Source organism: Camelus ferus, chromosome 21 (assembly GCF_009834535.1).
Source record: "Camelus ferus isolate YT-003-E chromosome 21, BCGSAC_Cfer_1.0, whole genome shotgun sequence".
In the NCBI taxonomy this organism is placed as follows: Eukaryota; Metazoa; Chordata; class Mammalia; order Artiodactyla; family Camelidae; genus Camelus; species Camelus ferus.
This window is the reverse complement of record NC_045716.1, coordinates 11,665,070-11,686,613: the sequence shown is the minus strand read 5'-3', so window position 1 is coordinate 11,686,613 and position 21,544 is coordinate 11,665,070. Positions and strand designations below refer to the sequence as shown.

The window sequence follows — 21,544 nt, the reverse complement described above, 5'->3', positions numbered from 1 at the left end:
AACAGGATGAAAGTAAAAGAATGGAAAAAGATATCACGCAAAAAAAAAAAAAAAAAGAAGGCAGATTGAGAGAAACTTTCTAAGTACATAAAAGAAAAAGGATATATAGTTGACTCTTGAACAATGAGGGTTTGAACTGCACAGGTCTGGTTATACTTGAACACAGGTTTTAATTGCCTGGATCCACTTATGTGTGTGTAAGTGGACCTGGGTAGTTCACACCCATGTTGTTCAGGGGTCAATTGAACACAATCTGTGGTTGGTTGCAACTGCTCACGTAGAACCCAACGGTATGGAGGACCAATTATGGGACTTGAGCATCTGCAGATTGTGGTATCCTTGACAAGTCCTAGAACAAATCCCCTGTGTATACCAAGGGATGACTCTCTATATAATACATATATATATTTTAAATTTTATGTACCAACTTTTATAAATATAAAAGAAAAGTCATATTCATATATAAATATATATATACATACATATATGAATACAAACTTCACAGGGTAGGAATTCCAAAAGTCTAATGACATGAGAAAAAAGATCATATTCTTTAGAAATCAGGCAAATGTGACTTAAGGAGATACTGTTCATTACCAACAACACAATGGCAAAAATGTTTAGGTTTTACAATTTTCATATTCCATTGGTATGGAGATCCAATGGCACAACCATTTTGGAGGGCAATTCAACAATATCCCTAAGACATTATGACCTGTATTTCTGTATGACCTTTGTTTCTATGCACATAACCTAAAAAACCCCTTGCTTGTATATAGAAGATATGAACAAAGATGTTCACTTAAGTTCCCTACTGAAAAATGTGGAAACAATGTAATGACCATCAACAGAGGAACAGCTAAAGAATATATATAACTTTATAAAATACAATAATCAAATGTAGTTTAAAATTAACTACATTATATGTATCTATATACATGTACTCTCAAAACATTATCACAAAGAGAAAAAATTACCAAGTAAGAAGTACGATATAGTTAATACAAAAACGCGTAAGATAATACTCTATATTTTAATACAGGAAAAAAATCCTACATATATGTGTAGAAGTATGGAAAACATCTGGAAGAATGTACTTCAAAGTCACAACAGATTATAGAGTAATGGCCAAAGAGGGTTTTATCTATAATATTTTACTTCTTTAAAAAATATATTAATATATGAATTGTATAATTTAAAAAATACTTAAAATGTACAAATATCCTAACTGGAATATTGGTAATATCCTAGGACTCTCTGGACAGATCTCTGGATGTATTTTCCAAACTACAAACTATTGGTGTGCACTATGCAGCCTTCATGAAAGGAGTTTCACCATAGACAAAAAGGTATTCTTTCTCATATAATGGAAATCAGGTAATAATGATATCTTCCATATTCTATTTTTGGCAAAGATACAATCAGAAAATAAACCTTTAAAATAATTCTGTTTTACTGAGAAAAAAGGTTTTAAGAGCATTATATCTCTTTTTTCTTTATTATCAGCACTTCCAATGAAAAAAAGCAAATACCTGACATCAAATTCAATCTAAATGAAATTTAAAAGATTATTATTTTTTGTTGTGCTACTAAAAGAAAACTAATACTGGAACTTCAATTTTATAAAAGCATATACATACATGGTGCAGACATCAAAAGTCTGAAAAGATTTCCTAATGGAAAGAATAAAAACTCTTCCAGGATATAAGGAAGAACTATATAGTACTATTAATACTTTATTTTCCATGTTTAAATTATTTGTGATTTCTTCAGAGAATATTTAAATATTATATCCTCATGTCAAGAAATCTGAGTCAGAAGAAAGGTAATAAAGATCTGGAAAATAAGTGCATTCCTAAGTTTAACATAAATAATTTTAGGCCTTTTTTTGCTCCCTCCTCTTTGGAGATGGCCCGCACTCTGCCTATGGAGTGTGTACCCACTTTTACTTTAACCTGAGCAACCAATTCCCACAACTCTTGCCTTTCTCTTGCCTTATACTCTACGCAGTATGTATCTCTAAATAAACTATCTTTACTCAAAAATAATAATAATAATAATAATAATTTTAGCTTATTCCTTTACTACAATAAATTTAAAAATCATATTTCACAAAAATTTTTGTATTTTAAATATTTAAAGATGTAAGTCACCATTCAGTAGTAGTTCTTCCAGGTTATCAGGATTTCGAGCAAGCTGTAGGATCAAAGCAGAACCCCGAACTTTGTCAGGAATATCTTCATATAATAACTCAATGTATTCATCCATGTCATTAATGTTAGCAACTTCATCAATCTGAAACAAAAGAAGAAGGAAGTACTCCAAAAGAACAATAATGCTCAAAAAAGTCAATGTCAAAGGAATGATATTTTTTGATCAACATACTGCCCTTGATAATAATTTTTAAAGGACCCACAGTATCCATCTTTTTGTAGAGGGGGAACTTAGACCTTTAGGTGACAGGACTCCAATATGAAAACAGTTTTAAATCATTATGATAAAATGGGATGTATACAGACTCTAAAATTGGCCTATCAATATAAAGTATCTCAAATATAATGCAAAATGTATCTACTATAATAAATAATATTTTAAAACATACTGCAATAAGAACATTAAAACATTTCACAACTTATTTATCAAAACAAACTATCTAAAAAACACACCTAATAATTTTTGCCTTTATTAAATACTGATTTTCTAACCTTCTCAGGTAATTTAAGTTCAGCCATTTTTTAAAACTCCACATCCGTGTAATGTGACTATATGAATTATTGATGGTAAAAAGCAATGGCTTACAGTCAGTTCTCTATAAGACAAAAATAGTCTTACCTCCATTCCTTCGAAAGGAGGTGGATCTTTAGGCTTGCTTGACTTTTCTTTTTTTTCTGTAAAAAGATTTTTTTCTTTTAATGAGAAGAACCAAGTTTTTAGGGTTCCTGAATAATTTTTATTTTCAGCAGCTGAGTTTAATTCCAGCTAAGTTGGGGATCCTAAAACTGAGTAGTTTATAAAATAATCTTTTTTTCTAATGTTTAAAAAATGCTCATCTATAATGCTTTTGTTCTTGTTAGGCTAACAAGGAGAGTATAAATGAATAAAATCTACAAATAATCCCCAAGTTATATTTGGTAGGAATTTTAACTTCCTCTTTGGTTAACATTTTGGATATATAAATAGCCAGATTTGCCAACAAGAAGCAAAATAGTCTATTTTAATTTTCTTTATTTTTCTAATTCACATTTAAGATGAGAATAGGAAAATCAATACAGCAATGAAAAACTAATGTATCGGGTAATATAAAATCTAAAAGAAAAATTAACAAAGGAAAAGGAAAAGAGTTAAAAAGCCAAAATAAAAGATAGCTGCTAACTGATTTTTTAAACAAAATTAGAATCATAAATTAAAAGGCAAATTAATATTTGTGTTAATTTAATCCGCACTTATTTCCAAATGAATTAAAGAGGTATTCAAAGGTTTTGAACAGTTTTGTCATTTGTTATACTGAATTATTTGATTCATAGGAAAATTTCATTTTCTAAAACAAATTATCAAAAATATTTCACTAATCTGATCTCAGCCAAAAACCTAAGCAACTAAAGTACATTAAAATAAGTTCAAATAGTATCAAAATTTTGATTCAATAATTATCAAATGTTCTCCGTATAATAGGAATTAGCCCTGATTGTTCTGAGGACAGTAGCCATTCTAGATAAATCTACCTTTACAACAGCTAGATTTTGCTTCAAACAGATAAATTTATTATGACAGTGGTTTAAATCAAGCAAGATAAAAATCACTTAAGGTAAAGAATCATATAACCAAGTAACTATTATTGTTTTATCTTAATCACTCTTAGGGCAAGGTTTCTGGCTTTGAAATAGTGAGTATCATGTAATAAAGAATGAAAAATGAAATATTTTTAAAAATTAAGTGTGTGTGTATATATATATACACACACACACACACACACACACACACTACAGTATAGCATTTCATATATGTTTAATGTCTATACATAGAGGGAAACATATGATTTGAACTAATTTAGCCATGAAATAGTCCTCATGAATATTGACTATGAACATGAAAATTTCTTCATATGCCTCTAATTTCTGGGGAAGGGGTGAGTAGACTGATTTACCCTGAAAATTCAGTGAAAGAGTTTTCATTAGTTTAAAGACATTTTATTATAAATGCCTTTGGAATTTATTAATTTAGCATTAGGAAAGATCAATTTTCACTACATTATACAATCTACAATAAGTACACATACATTTTAAAAGAGTAAAAAGGATTTACCTTTCTCATTTTGAACTTATTTAACTTATTCAAGATATTATCACTCATCATTTAAATACATCATAACAGGAATAGTCTATCATAAAATATTTAATAAAAATTCTTCATAATGTTTTCCTTACAGGACTTATTGTTAGTAATTAACCGGTATACACTGAGTCTCAGCGATGTAGTTGGAAACAAGTTCAAAGTGCTCATTTTTGCTTTTAAATAAACTGACAGCAGCTATTCAATTCATTCAACAAATACATATTGATTATATAATGTGTGTTAGATACTGTATTCAGGGCTAATTAATAAAAGTATATATTAGGCACAAGGCATTTTATTTTCTGTGGATGGAGAGAAGATTGATTAATTTGAAAAAAGCCCAATAAATTTTCTCTTTCATTTATTTCTCCTAAATACAATCAAAATTTAAGTATTTGTAAGTTATTTCAAGGGCACCATATTTTAGAACTCACCGCTAATAAGACAAAGATACATAAACTTAATAAATACTATGGAATGGAATAACTAACAATTGAAAAATCTGAGATAACTTTCCATTTAAATGTTTGTACTTTTATTTTGCTCTGTTTGGGTTTGTATTATTCGAAACATCTTCTATAAATAATCAATTGTTTATATTTTAATGGCTTGATTCTTTTATGTAGGAATTAAAGACAAAAAAATGATAATAATAGAAACATGGAAGAATGAAAAGGTAATTTTCCTAAGAAAGACTCATAAGACTTACACATATGACATATTTTAACATTTAAATACTTAGGTTATCCATTCAAATTATAAATTAAATGTCAATAAGAAATTTAGAAAATATAAATCTAGCCGTTGGAGTAGAGAAAATCAAGCTTTCTGCCCCAAATTCTCCTTTTATTATTCTAAAATCAGTATGACAGACTTTTTTTTACTCTTTATTTCAGCATATGTGTATGCACACATTATACACACAGTATAAAACAGAACCATCAACAGATCATTTTGGAGGCATCTAACATAAAACCTGACATGTAGGAAACTAGTTCACTTACTTATTCACAGCACTGGCAAAAAAACTCGCTATTCAAATATGAAAAGTACAACTACAGTCAAACAACTTTGGTTTTGCATTAAAAAATCAGGAATTCTTTTACTTACCTCTTCCTGACAACGAGTCACGGCGGTTCTGGAGGTAGTACAACAGCTGCTCTACCTCACTGAGCTTTGAGGGATGAATAAGTTTACATTCTTCAACCACCTTCCGTGCCAGGGAAGTTATATCTGTGTTGGCATTGAGACTCTTAAGACGAATGCTGCAGGCATATCAGAATTTTCCAACTCAGGTATTATTAAAGTAAGTGATAACTGAAACAACACTTATTTTAAATAAATAATTGAGAAAACATTTAAATGTACCAGACATTGACCAAAAGCCTATAAAATACAAAAGTATTTATATATAAAATATACAAAATAATATAACAAAATATTAGATATAATCAAGCTTAAAAGTGAAAATGCTTAAAGCTTAAAAAGCAATGACTTTATTTGATCTGGACAAACAAGATAACAAAAGGAATGTAATATCTACATCTGACTCTTCTATGTAGGACAGCGCATTCACAGAGCTTATTTTAAAAGTCTTTCTGATGTCACATATATAAAGTCTTTATTATTAGATGTGAAAATTCATACTACCAGAATTAATCATTTTTTTGACCATACTCACAGTCATTTTATTTTTTCAGTTAGGAACAAGAACAACATTAATATTTTCAGTCTCAGTTGTTCTGGTGGAAATTATATGGAAGACAGAAAAAAAAGTAGGATGCATTTTAAGACCTATATGAGAAATTCTGAGGAACAAATGAATATTGTTACATATGTTAGTACATTAAAAAAAAAAAAAAAAAGACAGTTTCTCTCTCCTTTCCAATGTAGTCCAGGACATTTATTGGAAGATCAGTAAGGAAAAGTTGTTCAAAGTCTGGAAACAATCGCCAATTTATATGGACTCATGGCGCCAAGAAAAGCTATAAGGACATAAAATTAGAGCGAAGACTTAAACAAGGGCAAAAGATCTGTTGCAAGCAGATGCACTCATGGAAGGCTTAGATTCAAAAGAGAAACATAAGAAAGTAGCCACTATATTGAATTACTTCTTTGTGAAGATGGCCAATTTTTGGAGAGACGCCAAAGTAACAGGGACAGAGACTTCAGAAAAATGTCCTGTGCTCAGCATCTGTGAAATCACTATTCAGACACAGATGATCTCTCCTGAAAGAAGTCCAGTAGAGTGATTTCTGTATTCTTCCCAGCTACATATCATCCCCAAATCTGGTTCTCTTGAGATTCTATAAACTATCTAATTGCCTTTAATAAATTCCTTTCATGCTTGAATTTGCTACAGTGGCTTCTGATATCTGCAATAAGAACCCTAGCTATACTCTGTCTCTTTATTTTAATTTTTATTTAATCTATTTGTTTGCTTAAGTTTCTACCTTTTACATCTTTTTGAATTGTTGAATATTTTAGTATAATTTTAGCTCCACATCAGAAAGCAGAGATATAAAGGAAAGGCCATTCACAGAAAAACTCTCAAAAGACCTCTCCATGTTTAATTTTAACAACGAACTGGGAAATCTTGAGTTTTCATAAATCTGACTGAGAAGAGGCACAGTAGAATCTATAGACATACATTAAAAAAAAAATTCTTACTAGTCTTTTTTAGAGCAGTTTAGGTTTACAGGAAAATTGTGCAGAAAGTATAGAGTTCCCATATATGCCCCAGCTACCCTTCCAATAGAGTTTCTTCTATCATCACCATCTTGCAGTAGTGTGGTAACTTTTGTTATAATTGATGAATCAATATTGATATGCTATTACGAACTAAAGTCTACCTTTACATTAGGGTTCATGCTTTGTATCCTATAGCTCTCTGGGCTTTGACAAATGCATAATTTCATGTATCCACCATTAAAGTACCATACGAAATAGTTTTACTGCCCTAAAAATGCCCTGTGCTCCACCTACTTATTCTCCCTTCCCTCATCCTTTGAACCCCAGACAATCTCTAATCTCTTTTTACTTTAGTTCTGCCTTTTCTAGAATGTTACACAGTTGAAATCATACAGTATGTAGCTTTTCCAGTCTGGCTTCTTTCATTTAGCAATATGCATTTAGGTTCCACCACGTCTTTTCATAGCTTGATAGCTGATTATTTTAGTGCTAAATAATACTTGACTATATGGATCCAACAAAGTTTGTTTACCCACTTGCCTACTGAAGGACGTCTTGGTTGCTTCCAATTGTTGACAGTTACAAATAGAGCCGCTATAAACATTCAGGTTTCCATGTGGACCTAAGTTTCCAACTCATTTGGATTAATATCCAGGAGCACAACTGTTGGATCATACAGGAAGCCTACGTTTAGCTTTGTAAAAAACTGCCAAAATGCCTTCCAAAATGGCTGTACTATTTTATATTCCCACCAGCAATGAATGAGTTCCTGTTGCTCTATATCCTCACTAGCTTTTTGTGTTATCAGTGTTTTGAATTTTACCTGTTCTCATATTAGTGTGTAGCAGTATCTCAATTTAATAAAGTGGATTTATTAAGATCTAAAATCTTTTTTAGATTTATTTTATATATTTTATATATATATATATATGCAATATGATTCATCATCTTCCTAAGTCCTTCCCTTATTAAAAGAGACAAAGAAAAAACAGGTAGGGCTAGAAATTTTAGAAAATGCCAGCTGTATGTTTACTGATTATTTCCATAATCAAAAAATAGACTCTTCATTAAGAGCCCATGCCTCTTAAGAACATCAAAAATTCACACACACAAAAATGCCTTTATTAATTTTGTACCATAACCATCAGTTTTTCATAACAAGATCATTAGAAAACTGGAATTCTGTTTAAGGCAGGTTTATCCATTCCTTTACCTAATAAGAGAGAATAAAATACATGTCTTCTGATCTAAGCCATAGTACTGACTACCCCAATTTAATGGAAAGTTTCACTTCATACCTATCTCAATCTATATGAGTGTCTCCCTCAAAACTCTCACCTCCAGCTACCGCCATTTACAAATTCTCTAGAGCTATCAAAAAACCATACTCTTTTGGCCTCACAATATGATTCTGCTCCAAATCCTGAAAAGCCAGGGTTGAATATCACAAGATTGAGTTACCTAAGTTTTTTCCTTACTGATGTTTAAACCTACTTACTCTGGCCAGTCGATAGTAACTCTTTCCAGGTGGCTGACTCTCTAGTGAATGCATCCCTTGTCTAGAAATCCTGAAGATTTTCAAACAATAACAACATTCTCACTTAATTCTAGCTGAGTAAGACTACTGACTACATTAAGAACTAAAACTAACTTTCTTTCATGAAATGTGGATGTCGGTGGTTCTAAAAGCAAAGATTCCTTCCTAATCTGCTACTTTTCTTTGTAATTCAGATTAACAAAATCTCAAGAGATTTTCACATATTCTCAAAATGCACAAAATTTAGGCAGCAATTGCAAACACACAAATGGAAGAAAGTATGAGAGAACACAGAAAGTTGTGAGCATGTGAATTAAAATCTACAGTATGAGTAAGTGTGTATACATGTGTATTTTTCTTCAATCTAGTGGATTACCCAAGAACTCACTTATTTTTAATGAATTATCTGTGTAATTGTTTCCTTCTAACCTAAATAAGAAGATTAGAGATTTTAACAAGACAGTAGGCAGTTTCTCTTTTCAGAGTGCTATACCCTGAAGTTTCTTAATTGCAGCACTATTAAAATTTTGGGCCAAATAATTTTTTTTGTTTGTAAGTAGCTATCTTGTGCATTGTAGGCTGTTTAGCAGCACCCCAACCTCTATCCACCAGATACCAATAGCACCCTCCACTTATGACAACCAAAAATGTCTCCAGGCATTGCCAAATGTCGCCTGGGGTGGAGGGGAATCATAACCAGTTGAGAATCCTTACTATATATTTAAAACACAGTGCTTTTCAGTGTGCTAAATATATCACATGCACTCTTAGCATCCTGAATATACTTAATACCACCAAAACACACTAAAATTAGTTTCTTTTCAGTTCCCAAATCAAAACTTTATATATAGGGAAGAATACTAGGTGATCTCAGACCTTCCCTACTTCCAGAAAATGATGGAAGGAAGGTAAGATCATCACAAGCACAAATGCAGACGAATGAAAAAGGCCAGTTCCTAAGGGGCTCCCGAAGGTATTTCAGAGGCAGGAAGGAGAGTTTGTAGAATATTGGGAGATCTAAGCTCAATTCATTAAGTCAGAAAATGCTCGTCCTATTACTAACATCTTCCAGAGGGCTAGATTTTTAAGGGATGAATTAATGGTACATGACCCACTTGTAAATTTTAGAAGTTGTATTTTCTGCAATTTCAGGGAATAAATAACATAGGATTCCCTAAAATACAAATTTCTTAAATCAAGCTGAAAAGTTCCACATAAACGTATCTTTTATAATTGATTTCACAAATTTCTATTCTATTAAATCCATTTACTAAATGGGATAAATAAAAATAGGCATTTTTCATTAGGTCCCAATTTGCTCACATAAACATGATTTTCTCTGGAATATACTCCCTATTTATAGTTTAATACAATCTCTGCTTCACTAAGATAAAGTACCCCTAGAAGAGTGGTATAATCATTTATCACCTACGCAGATCTAAGTAATATCAGATTTCTATAAAGTTTGTATCAGGTTCAATACTTTCAAGTGTGCACAAATGAAGTAAACTCACATTTTTTGGCATTCCTTTCGTTCTCCCAACATGGGATCCCCCATTTCTCCAAGAATGGTAGCTTCCACTTCATAATGAACAATGAGTGCTTTCTCTGATGGATGTACATCAATATTTCCTCCTTTAACTTTCCTATTAATACAAAATGAAAACAGGCATAGCTACATTAGAAACTCATAAAACATTCATGGTTTTTATCTAGTTTATCTAGTTTCTAGTTCCAAAAACATGTGAGCTCGATTAACAAATGCATTTAAATCAGATTTTCTCTTGACTTGGGCTGAGAAATACCAATTTTTCTCCAACTCTGTAAACTCTGTACTATACATATATTCTTGGTCTTGCAAAAAGCACCTTTATGAATAGCTCTGAGAAAAAATACAATTACCCAAAGAATCAAACATAAGAGCAAGTGAATAAAACCACAATTAAGATGGTTTTAGAGAAAACAACCTCAATCAAAAGTCAGCAATCCAAAACCAAAGGCAGTTGCCCCCACATTTACATTTAAAACAAAAATCAACCTGCCCAATAATTAGCCCATTAACTAAATCACAGAATGACATGAAGAAATTATCTAAACTGCAATATTATATCGATTATGCACCATCTTACCTAATTGTATAAACTGAAGCACTAGGACCTAAATCATTCTTTAAATCACACTCAAATTGCATAACAAAATGCATTTACAAGTTATGTTCTATAGTAACATATCTCAAATTACAGTCTCATTAGTAGTTTAAATAGAAAATTTATTAGTAGTTTAAATAGAAGTGAAAACATACAGTATTTGTCTTTCTTTGTCTGACTTATTTCACTAAGCATAATAGCTTCCGGGTTCATCCATGCTGTCGCAATGACGAATTAATCACTACTTGTTCTTGGCCGATTTAGAAGCTGTTAGATGTGTTTGTATTAAAAGAGATTAAGCAATGGAAATAAGCAAGATTTCCTACTGAAAAGAAGAGTAAGGATCTGCAATATGTATTAGGACGGTGATTAAAAGTCAAGTGTAGAGATAGAGTAGGAAATCAAGTATACCTACTCTGCTAGAGTCCAGGAAGGTCAGCAACTACACTGACAGACACACAGAACAAAACTCACAAAGAATAAAAGCAGAAACCAGGTAGGCCAGTAAAAAACAGGCAGTTAGGAAATTAGATACATACACACATTTTAAAGAGAATGGTACAGCTTTTAAAAGTTAAGATAAATGGATATAAATTCAGGCTAGCAGTCAAAAGCTAGAGAAACCACAGGAATCAAAAGTAAGAAGAGTTAAAGAAAAAAAAATGTAATACAGCACTAAAGAAACTATCTTAATTAAAAAGAAAACTAGTTACTTGCTTCCTGATGAGATGGAGAGCAATCCCAGTACTGAACTTTTTATGAAGAAGGAGGTAACTGTATCCAATTGAAGAGAATCATAAGGATGAAATAAAAGTGCAGATCCCGAGAGTAGCCTCATACCAACACTTTCAACGTGGGTCTTCCACATATTAAAGAATGAGGGAAAAGCATAACTGCTATCTTCTGGTCTGGTATCTTGCCTTTCTCCAAAGAAATCAGATAGTGCAAAGAACCTCACCATTCCTTTTTAGTTTTTGTTTGCTTATTTTGTGTATGTGTGTTTTAAAGGAGTAAGTTAATTATTTTTTAAAAATTTCTCTACCACTAAAGCAATTTATTGTAGGAAAAACAGAATACAGAAATTAGCACAGAGAAAAACTGAAAAAAAAATACCTAGAAGAAACCAACTGTCACCATTTTAGCACATACACATCCAGATATTTTTCTACTTGTATATAAATAATACACAACCAGAGAGTGTCAACTCTAGAATTTCTTTAAAGTAGAGGCTTGAGGGTAGCAATCTGATAGAGTTAAAATTACATTTGAATAGCAATTTACATAAGATTGGCACAAGTATTAATTGTTTACATCAACGTGGGGGCTGATGGAGATTCTGGGATGGGTAATCCCCTTCCCTGTTCCCCTTGGCACTGCAACTGAATATATAAAATATATACATTACAAACTAAGTTCATATTATATATATGATGTGTAACATACTTTCAAAAATTACTATATAATGACTAAGAATATTTTGCCGTTAAAACTTCATACATTCACATTCTAGATACTCCATTTGTTGAACACCTTGATTCTTTATTTCTAACTTATGTTGAACAAGACTTACAGGATTCATTTACAAAACATTCAAAACCACTGTAGGATACTTGGTTGATTTACAAAGTAGTTCTTTAAAGGCTCAAAACATTTTGCAATTCAGTTACTCCATATTTATGTATGATACAGATATTTAAAAATTGACAACTATGCTTTCAAATTCTATTTTGGTTGGTAAAATATTCCAGCTTATTTGGAAGCAATTATGAATTGTGTCTACGTGCAACCTGTGACAAGTACATATCTGCTGTTGACAGATATGTAGAGAAAATTGCTTTTACAATAGCAATGTGCCTCATCAAAATCTGTACTTGTATTATCATCACAAAATGAGTAATTTTATCTTAAGTACTGACCTTCCAAACTGAATTTAACATGGCATTCATAGTGATATCAGACATTTAACAATCGAGAGAATGAACTTCCAAATGCTCTACTTGGAATCCATGAATTAGATGAGAAAAAACTTAACCCATTATTGGGATTAACTGATTTACTATTTGTAGCATCTTATGACACTGATATTAAACTGATATCTTTCAACTGTTTGGAAATTTCTTCTGCTAATGGAGCCTTCTCAATAACAGGACTGTTTCACCTCTTTTTTTTTTTCTTTTTAACACGCATAAGAAAACTGGAACCAAAAATGTGCTAAATTGAATTAGAAAGAGTTTTTCTTTTAATCTCAGTATGAAGTCATGCTTCACAGACTCATTTATAAGATACACCTTCTTTACCCACATGTTAATTTTCACCTTCAGGCAGAGTGTTCTTAATTACTAACCTGTAAAGTACATCCTGATGTTTTCAGAATTCTTGTGGTTGATGATACATTATGAACCCTAAAATAGGTAACAACTGCTGACTAGCATTATACTACATATTTATCACTGATTTTCTAGAGAAACAAAATTTAGCCCTTAATGTTTCATTAAACAGGTATTGTTTGAAAAAATTAGTACCATCTACAGCTACCTAGGGAACAGTTTCCTCTGAAATTGAGCAATGCCTACACAATGAGCGAACAGGAAAACCTACGTGGAAGCAAATAAGAAAGGCTGAGAGATAGTCTTGCCATAAACCCCACTTCCGGTGTGGTGACCCACAATCAGGAGAAAACTCACAAACCCGAGTTTCTACCTGAAAAGTAAAAGATCTGAACCCAACATCTAGCATCCCAACTTTTAAGACCTGCACCTGAGAGAAGAGCCCCCAAAACATTCAGCTCTCAAAGCCAACAGGGCCTGCATCCATGAGACCTGTAAGCAAAACACAGAACCAGTTCTTAGAGGTCTTGTGTATGCAGACTCGCCCGCTGTGGAGCCTGCTGCAGGAGCAGCTGACAGGAAAGCGCCCAGACCAACTGTGCTTAAAGGACTGGCCTGAGAGGCAGGCATCTAATTTAACACATGAGCCTACTGAAATACTCAAGATGGAGGCCGGCAGGGACCATCTTCGTGCTCTCCAGCTCCCCTGTGTCTCCCAGAAAACAGTTTGTACCCTCATCTGGTGTCCTGCTTATTGCAGCTGCTGCCCAGGGGACAGATCACCTGATTCTGGCAGCCATTGGGGTTAAACAGAGGAAGAGTTCTTAAATGGCTACTATCCTCAGGACACATTAGAGGCAACAGACTGCGGCAATCAATCTTTCTGTGAAAAGATCTGTTAGCTTATCTTCATATCTGTGAACTTGAGGCAGGCTTCTAAAAAAATACACATCTGAAGGCTGTCTATAATCCTCTCCAGACACCTGAAAGGGCAGATGCTATCTTTGCGCTCTCCCACTGTCACATTTCAGGGCACCAGTATCTTCTAGAGGGGAACTTGTACATTTATATGGTGTCTCAATTTTTGTGGCTGCCACCCAGGGGACACCCCTTGATCGCCTGGGTCTGGTGGCCACTGGGGCTTGTGTTCATGAGTTCAAAGGGACATTAGTGGAAGAAAAAAAAATAAACAGTCCTTAATTGGCTATCATGCTAGGACTCAGGGCAGAAGGAGGAGACAGAAACACCCACCTCCCAGTCTTCACCTGAAAGAAGTATTTTTGCAAACTTTAAAAGCAGTGTATGGCTTCCAATCAGCCTGAATCCAAGTGCTGACTGAGAGCTTCCCCTTTAGGACACTAACAGGTCTGGGCACATCCTCAGCTACTAGTAACTACTAAAAATAAAGTAGGCTTCTTGAACAATCACAGAGGTTTGAAGACAACCAAGATAGAGCCAGAGCATGGCTGAATGAAAAAGTTCATCTCCTAAACAAGGCCACTCCTTCCAGGCTGGGAGAGGTGGCTAGTTTATTTAACAGGTAGAAATCAATTCAAGGAAAATGAAACAGAGGAATGTGTTCCAAGAAAGAACAAGATAAAACCTCAATGAAATGGAGATAAATGATTTACCTGATAAAGAGTTAAAAATAATGGTCATAAAGATGCTTGCCAAGCTCAGGGGAAGAAAGGATGAAAAAAGCTAGAACTTCAACAGTGATAGAAAATATAAAAGTATCTAAAAGAAATCACAGAGCTGAAGAATACAATAATTGAACTTAAAAACACAACAGAGGGGTTTAACAGTAGACTCGATGAAGCAGAGGAAAGGATCAATGAACTCAAAGACAGGGCAATGGCACTCACACAATCAGAGAAGCAAAAATAATAAAAACAGAGTGAAGATAGCTTAAAGGACTTATGAGCCAACATTAAGCCAACAAACATTTGCAATATAGGGGTCCTAGAAGGAGAAGAGAAGGAAAAAGAGGCAGAAAACTTATCTGAAGAAATAATGGCTGAAAACTCCACTAACCTGAAGAAGGAAATAGATACCCAGAGAGAAAACTCAAATTACTAGAATAGGAAATTAAAGTGGGACATTACTACTATTATATCTGACATTATAGAGATAAAAAGAATACTATGAACTACTATAAGCCAATGAAGGATAACCTATATGAAATGGACAAACTCCTAGAAATACACAAATTATCAAAACTGACTCAAAAGAAAAAGAAATTACAAGTGCACCTATACTGAGTAGAGAGATTGAATCAGTGATCAAAAATTTCCCAACAAAGAAAAGTCCAGGGGCCACACAGTTTCAGTGGTGAATTCTACCAAATATTTAAAGAAAAATTAGCAACAATCCTTCTCAAACTCTTCCAAAAATTAAAAAAGGAGGGAACACCTTCTAATTCATTCTACGAGGCCAGCATTATCCAGATACCAAAGCGAGACAAAAACCTCATAAAAATAGAATATCTTTTATGAATATCCTTTGTGAAGAGATGTAAAAATTCTTAAAATACTAGCAAAAGTATCCAGCAGCATATTAAAGAAGATAATATACCATGACCAAGTAGGGTATATCCTGGGAATACAAGGGAGATTAAACATATGAAACACAATTAATGTAATACAACACATTAATACCATGAAGAAAAAAATGTACATGATTACTTCAATGATGCAGCAAAAGCATTTGATAAAACCCAACACCCTTTCATGATAAAAGCATTCAACAAATTAGGAACAGAAGAAAATTTCCTCAATATGATAAAGGACATATATTAAAATCTACTGCTAATACACTCACTAGTAAAAGAAGGAAAGATCTCCCCTTAAGATTAGGAACAAGAAGAGGATGCCAGCTTTCACCACTGCTATTCAATACAGTACTGGAAGTTCAAGCCAGAGCAATGAGGTATGGAAAAGAAACAGAAGGCATCCAGACTGGAAAGGAAGAAGCAAAACTAAATCTGCAGATGACATGATATCATATGTTGAAAACTACTGGAGCCATCAAATTCAGCAAAGTTGCAGAATATGTAAGTAACACACAGAAAATCAGTTGTATTTCTAATATACTAACAATGAAAATTCCAAAAAGAAAATTAAGAAAACCATTCCATTTACAATCAAAAAGAACAGTAAGGAATAAATTTAAGCAAGGAGGTACAACACTTACACACTGAAATCTATGAAATATTATTGAAAGAAATTAATAAAGACTAAATAAATGGAAAGACATCACATTTTCACACATTGGACAATTAATATTGTTAAGATAGCAATATTCCCTAAAGTGATCTACAGATTCAATACAATCCCTATCAAAATCCCAAAGCCTTTTTTGCAGAAATGGAAAAGCAATCCTAAAATTCACATAGAAACACAAGGGATCATGAATAGCCAAAACAATCTTGAAAAAGAAGAACAAAATTTGAAGACTCACGCTTCCCAATTTTGAAATGTACTACAAAGCTACAGTAATCAAAACAGTGAGATATTAGCATAAAGATAGACATATATGTCAATAGAATAGAATTGAGTCCAGGAACAAACCCCTACATCTACTACAGTCAACTGATTTTCAACAAGGGTGGCAAGACCTCTCATTGGGGGAAAGAACATCTCTTTAACAAATGGTGCTAAAACAACTGGATATCCACATGCAAAAGAATGAAATTGAATCCTTTCTTCATTCCACACAATTAACTCAAAATGGATCAAAGACAAATTTTATAGCTAAACATGTAAAACTCTTAGAAAACAGGGGGGGAGTCTTCATGACCTTGAATTTGGCAATGGTTTCTTAAATAATGCCATCAAAAGCAAATACAACAAAAGAAAAACATAAATTTAAAACTTTTACATATGAAAGGATACCTTGAAGAGAGCAAAAACACACACAGAATGGGACAAAATATTTGCAAATTATTTATTTGCTAAGCATCTAGTATCTGGAACATCTAAAGAAGACAGACAAAGGCCAAGTGGCATATGAAATGTCACTAGTAACTAGGGTAATGTAAATAAAAACTATAATAAGATACCACTTCACATCCATTAAAATGTCTACACTTAAAAAAAAAAAACAGAAAACAGTAAGAGTTGGTGAGGATGTAGAAAAATTGGAATTTTCATACACTGCTAGTAGAAATGTAAAATGGTGCATCTAGTGTAGAAAATAGTTTGGTGGTTCCTCAATGAGTAAAACGCAGAATTAGCATTTGACCCAGCAACAACTAGGTATATACTAAACAAGAGAAAACAGGTGTTCGAACAAAAACTAGTACAGGAATGTTCACAGCAGCTTTATTCACAATAGCCAATAGATGGAAACAACCTAAGTGTCCATCAAAGGTGAATGGGCAAACAAGATATGCTATATCCATGGAATGAATTACTCAGCTTATAAAAGGAATGAAGTACTGATGAACGCTATAACATGAAGATTAAAAATATTTTACTGTGTGAACAAAGCTTTACACAAAGGCCATATACTTATTTCACTTATCATCAACTTACAGCATGTATCATAAATACAGTAAGTACTTTTGGTAATATACTATTTAAAGTCTGTATTCCTTGCTACATCATAATCACCACAGAGGCTGGGGAAAGTTTTCATCTAATACTTTTAATCATTTGGCTGAGTGACTTTTACAGGGTAGCATTTCAAATAACCATTGAATGAATGAATGTCATTCACTCTTAAAATCCTTCAGTGGCTCCTCATTGCTCTTATAAGTCTCAGCTCTATATTACAGCTCATCAAGTCCTATATGATTTGGCCCATTTTTCTTTCTAGCCTTATTCTCAATTCGTTTAATCACTATTCAGTGAATTCGTATGTTCCAGGTACTGCTCTGGGTGCTGAAGATACAACGGGAAGTAAGTACACTATACTTTACCCTTTCGAAGCTTATAGGGTAGCAGGAAAGACAAATAATAATAAAGTAGTAAGAGTTGGGAAAGACAAGGTATTACGTATCATGGGAAGCTAGCAGATATATCCGACCTGGATGATGGACTGGGGGGTGGGAAAGGGCAGCTCAGGAAAGACCTAGAAACAGTGACATTAATGCTAAAATAGGAAAGATGAAGAGTTAGCTAAGTAAAGAACAAGGCAAGTTCCAGACAATGGGAAGGGCATTTGGAATCTAACACTGAAACACACAGGGGTCTAAAAGAAGTTATTTCTGCAATATTATGGTTACCAGGGGAAAAGGTGGTAGGAAGGGATAAATTTGGGAGTCTGAGGCTCACAAATGTTGGCCACTGTATATAAAAATAGATTAAAATTTTTTTTTCTGTATAGCACAGGGAACTATACTCAATATCTTGTAATAACCTTTAATGAAAAAGAATATGAAAACAAATAAATGTATGTATATGTATGACTGGGACACTGTGCTGTACACCAGAAATGGACACATTGTAACTGACTATGCTTCAATTTAAAAAAATAAATAAACAAACAGAAAAAAAAAGTTACTTCTGTAAGGCTGAAGTATGGAATTGTTGGGGGCAGGAGGGGAACAGGGAGAGATGAAGCTAAAATGGTAGGTGCTCTAAGAGCAATGGAAAGCCATCAGAGAGTTTCAAGAGGCCAAAAAAGAAAAAAATCTCTGGCTATTAACTGTCTATGTATTTGTGTGCGTTATCTGATTAAGGATATGAACTGTCTATTTAATCATTTCCCCAGTGACCAGAACAATGCTAGGCATGCACTAGGTATTTGGTAAGGATGTATTAAGCCCTACTGAATCAAAACATTAACTGGTAGCAGAACAAAAAATGAAACCGATTTTTTTTGTTCTATAATCTATTAACCTATGTAAACATAGAGATTAGAGATTCCTCAGTGATAACTCCAATTAAATGACTGAAATTAACTAATTAAAATTAGAGTGAATCAATCAGATTGAAAACATACCGCTCTGTTAAAAACAAAATAATAAAAGTAGAAATATTACAAAAAGAATATATGTAATCATTATCAAAGAACTAACCATGAAAACAGAAGGTTCTGTCAGACACCATAGGCCATCTGGCCTGCATGATTATGTGTCAGATGCATATTTCTAATCTGAAAGCAGGCAATGCAAACTTCCTATTAGCTACATTGTCAAAATTAGAATTGAGAAGTGTATATTTCAACCTTTCCGGATTCTGACCTTATTTTACTTCAAACATTACAGTGACTCATTTGATTTTGTTTTTTTGAACTCTGCATAGTATAGCTTTGAAAGTAAGCAGTAGGTTGAGAATTACAAGTCATAGTATACCTAAGGGACCACTGGGTACAAGAATCTAAGGAAAACTATCTTCTGTCACAACCATATGACATGAATATAAGCCATTGGTGTAATAGTGGTTCTTTGCTCTAGAACAATCTTGAATTTAAAGTTGAAGGAGAAAGAATTTGTTTTCTTCCACAGAATTTTGAATCGAGATATTTTAAAAGGTTGATGTAAGCAAAATTCAGAGAGGAAATAAATACTGACTACATACTTGTCATGATTAGATTTTTTTTCTAAAACTTTACTGATAAAGCCTGGTTATTTAATAATTTCAGATACATTTATACAAAAATGGGAAGGAAAGAAATATACGCCTCAGTCCTGCAAAGACAGTGCGTACAGCTGGTTGGCTGCGTGATTGATTTTACAATTGTTTCAATCCCTTTTAAGAGTCTATTAAAGGTCAGAAGATCTTTCTGCGATGATCAGGGCCCTGTGAGGCCAGGATAAACATATTCAGTAAAAGTATATTATGACTTGAAATAATGCCACCACTTTACATGGATGTTTTATCTTTTAGAAGTATTTTCATATTTGGTCCTCATACCTCTCATAAACTAGTATTTGCCCCATATAAGGAAACTGTGTCCAAAAGAATACAGGTGACATTCTAGGGTATTTACCCAATCAGTAACAGGGGCTTAGCTAAAAATGGAGAGTCCTTTTTTTTTTTTTTCTATTGGGTCACTGCTAACTCTTGGTCCAGTGAAAGGTATCCTTTTTATCGGGGTGATCTTATCTTTGACCAGAGTCAAATAAATAAACCCAACAGATTACATTTTTTTAAGGAGTAATTGATACTGTAAATATGTTCAAACTAAAGAAATGATAGCCTGCTCCATGTTAAGCTCTTGAACAAATCTCTTGATAATTATGAACCTCCCACAAAAATTATACCGTATACATGGCATTCAAATGGGTGAAGTGGATGAGGAAAGCAGAAATAGCCTGGAAAGCAACATCTCAATCCAGCCTCCCATGAATTAAAAGCCACCGCTTCTTTCCCATTCATCATTTCAAAACCCCACAGCAGTGAACCCCAAACTGGAGACAGACAAGAGAGGCGCTAGAAGAATTCATTTCCAGGCTCCCACGGAATTTATCATTTGGGGGAAAATGGAGAGTCGGGGTATGGGGGCGGGGAAGGGGGAGGAAGACGCGGTTTACCCCGCCCTTCGCCCCTCGCCCCTGAACAATGCAACATAGCAAGGAAACCATCTTCAAAGCTGTCAGGACCCGTCGAGTCAGGTAAGAGGCTGCAGAAATTCGCACCCCCTAAGGGCCCCTTCCTCTTTTCAATTTAGCTTTCCCCTCCCTTTCCGTGACTTCGCCCCTGTCTCCCACCCCCCTTCTAAGCTTCTCGCTTTGCCCAGTGACACCTCACGGCCAACCCAAGAACCTCTTAAGAATATCTTCAGGGTCCAGGTAAAGGAGGGTGGGACCGAGCCTTGGGGAGTCGTCACCTTTTGAGGTATCTGGCGTCCTCCCCCTGCATGGCGGCGGCGGCGGCGGCGTGGGGAGGATGAGGGTGTCTGAGGCCGGCGGGGCTATTTCCGGCGACGGTGGCCAAAGTACCCCACACCCAAAGGCGATGACAGTCCTGAGGCCTGCAAGGCGGGGCAGCTGCGGCGCTGCGGTTACCACGGTGAGGCCACCGGCTCCTCCCACAGCTCCGAGGCCTCAAACTGGAGCTTGCCCAGACCCGCCCAGAGCTGCCTCTATCAGCTCCGCCTCAAGGCGCATGCGTCTGCCGCGCCGCGCCAGCACGCGCAGGCTCAGTATGCGGTGCTGGCCCTCGGGACTAATCTGACGCACCCTGCAGCAGGCAGAACGTGAAGGCTTTTGCCGCAGATTTAAGCGGGCGTGGTTAAAGAGTGGCTCCGTGTCACCGCCCCCTTGAGGATGGGAATTGAAAGCGTCATCCCGGATTGAAATGTTAGGTCTTCAGCTTGAAGAGAGGCAAGGGAAATCAGTTAACCTTTTAATTAGAGAATGAAGGCTCTAGAGCATTGCATTCCAGCCCTTAGCTAATAACCTGTAAAGTGAGGTTTGTATTTGGGGTCATTGTGGAAGAGGAGCTGCACTGACTGCTCTCAGAAGCTCGAACTTGTACAGATAGTCTGACCCTTGTACAAAAAGAATACTATTAATACGGACTTTGACCTGGTGGTAAATCTGTCACTTCCACTTTGGTATC

The 21,544-nt window shown here is 34.4% G+C and overlaps 1 protein-coding gene across 3 annotated transcripts in view; it reads right to left on the bottom strand.

Annotated features, from left to right (window-relative positions):
• The window catches only part of KIFAP3 (kinesin associated protein 3), a 128,018-nt gene extending 106,955 nt beyond the window's left edge, over positions 1-21,063 (bottom strand). Inside the window, exons 1-5 of one of the 3 annotated variants that reach the window (XM_014555981.2) lie at positions 20,811-21,063; positions 10,075-10,206; positions 5,443-5,597; positions 2,833-2,888; positions 2,154-2,295 (exon numbers count right to left, since the gene is read on the bottom strand). In XM_014555981.2, the coding sequence (XP_014411467.1) occupies positions 2,154-2,295; positions 2,833-2,888; positions 5,443-5,597; positions 10,075-10,206; positions 20,811-20,842 (517 nt within the window). In that variant the 5' untranslated portion in view covers positions 20,843-21,063. Of the gene's footprint in view, positions 1-2,153; positions 2,296-2,832; positions 2,889-5,438; positions 5,598-10,074; positions 10,207-20,810 lie in introns of those variants that run through there. The other 2 variants (XM_006173233.2, XM_032463764.1) reach the window with 2 other exon arrangements.
• Positions 21,064-21,544: the final 481 nt, after the last annotated feature.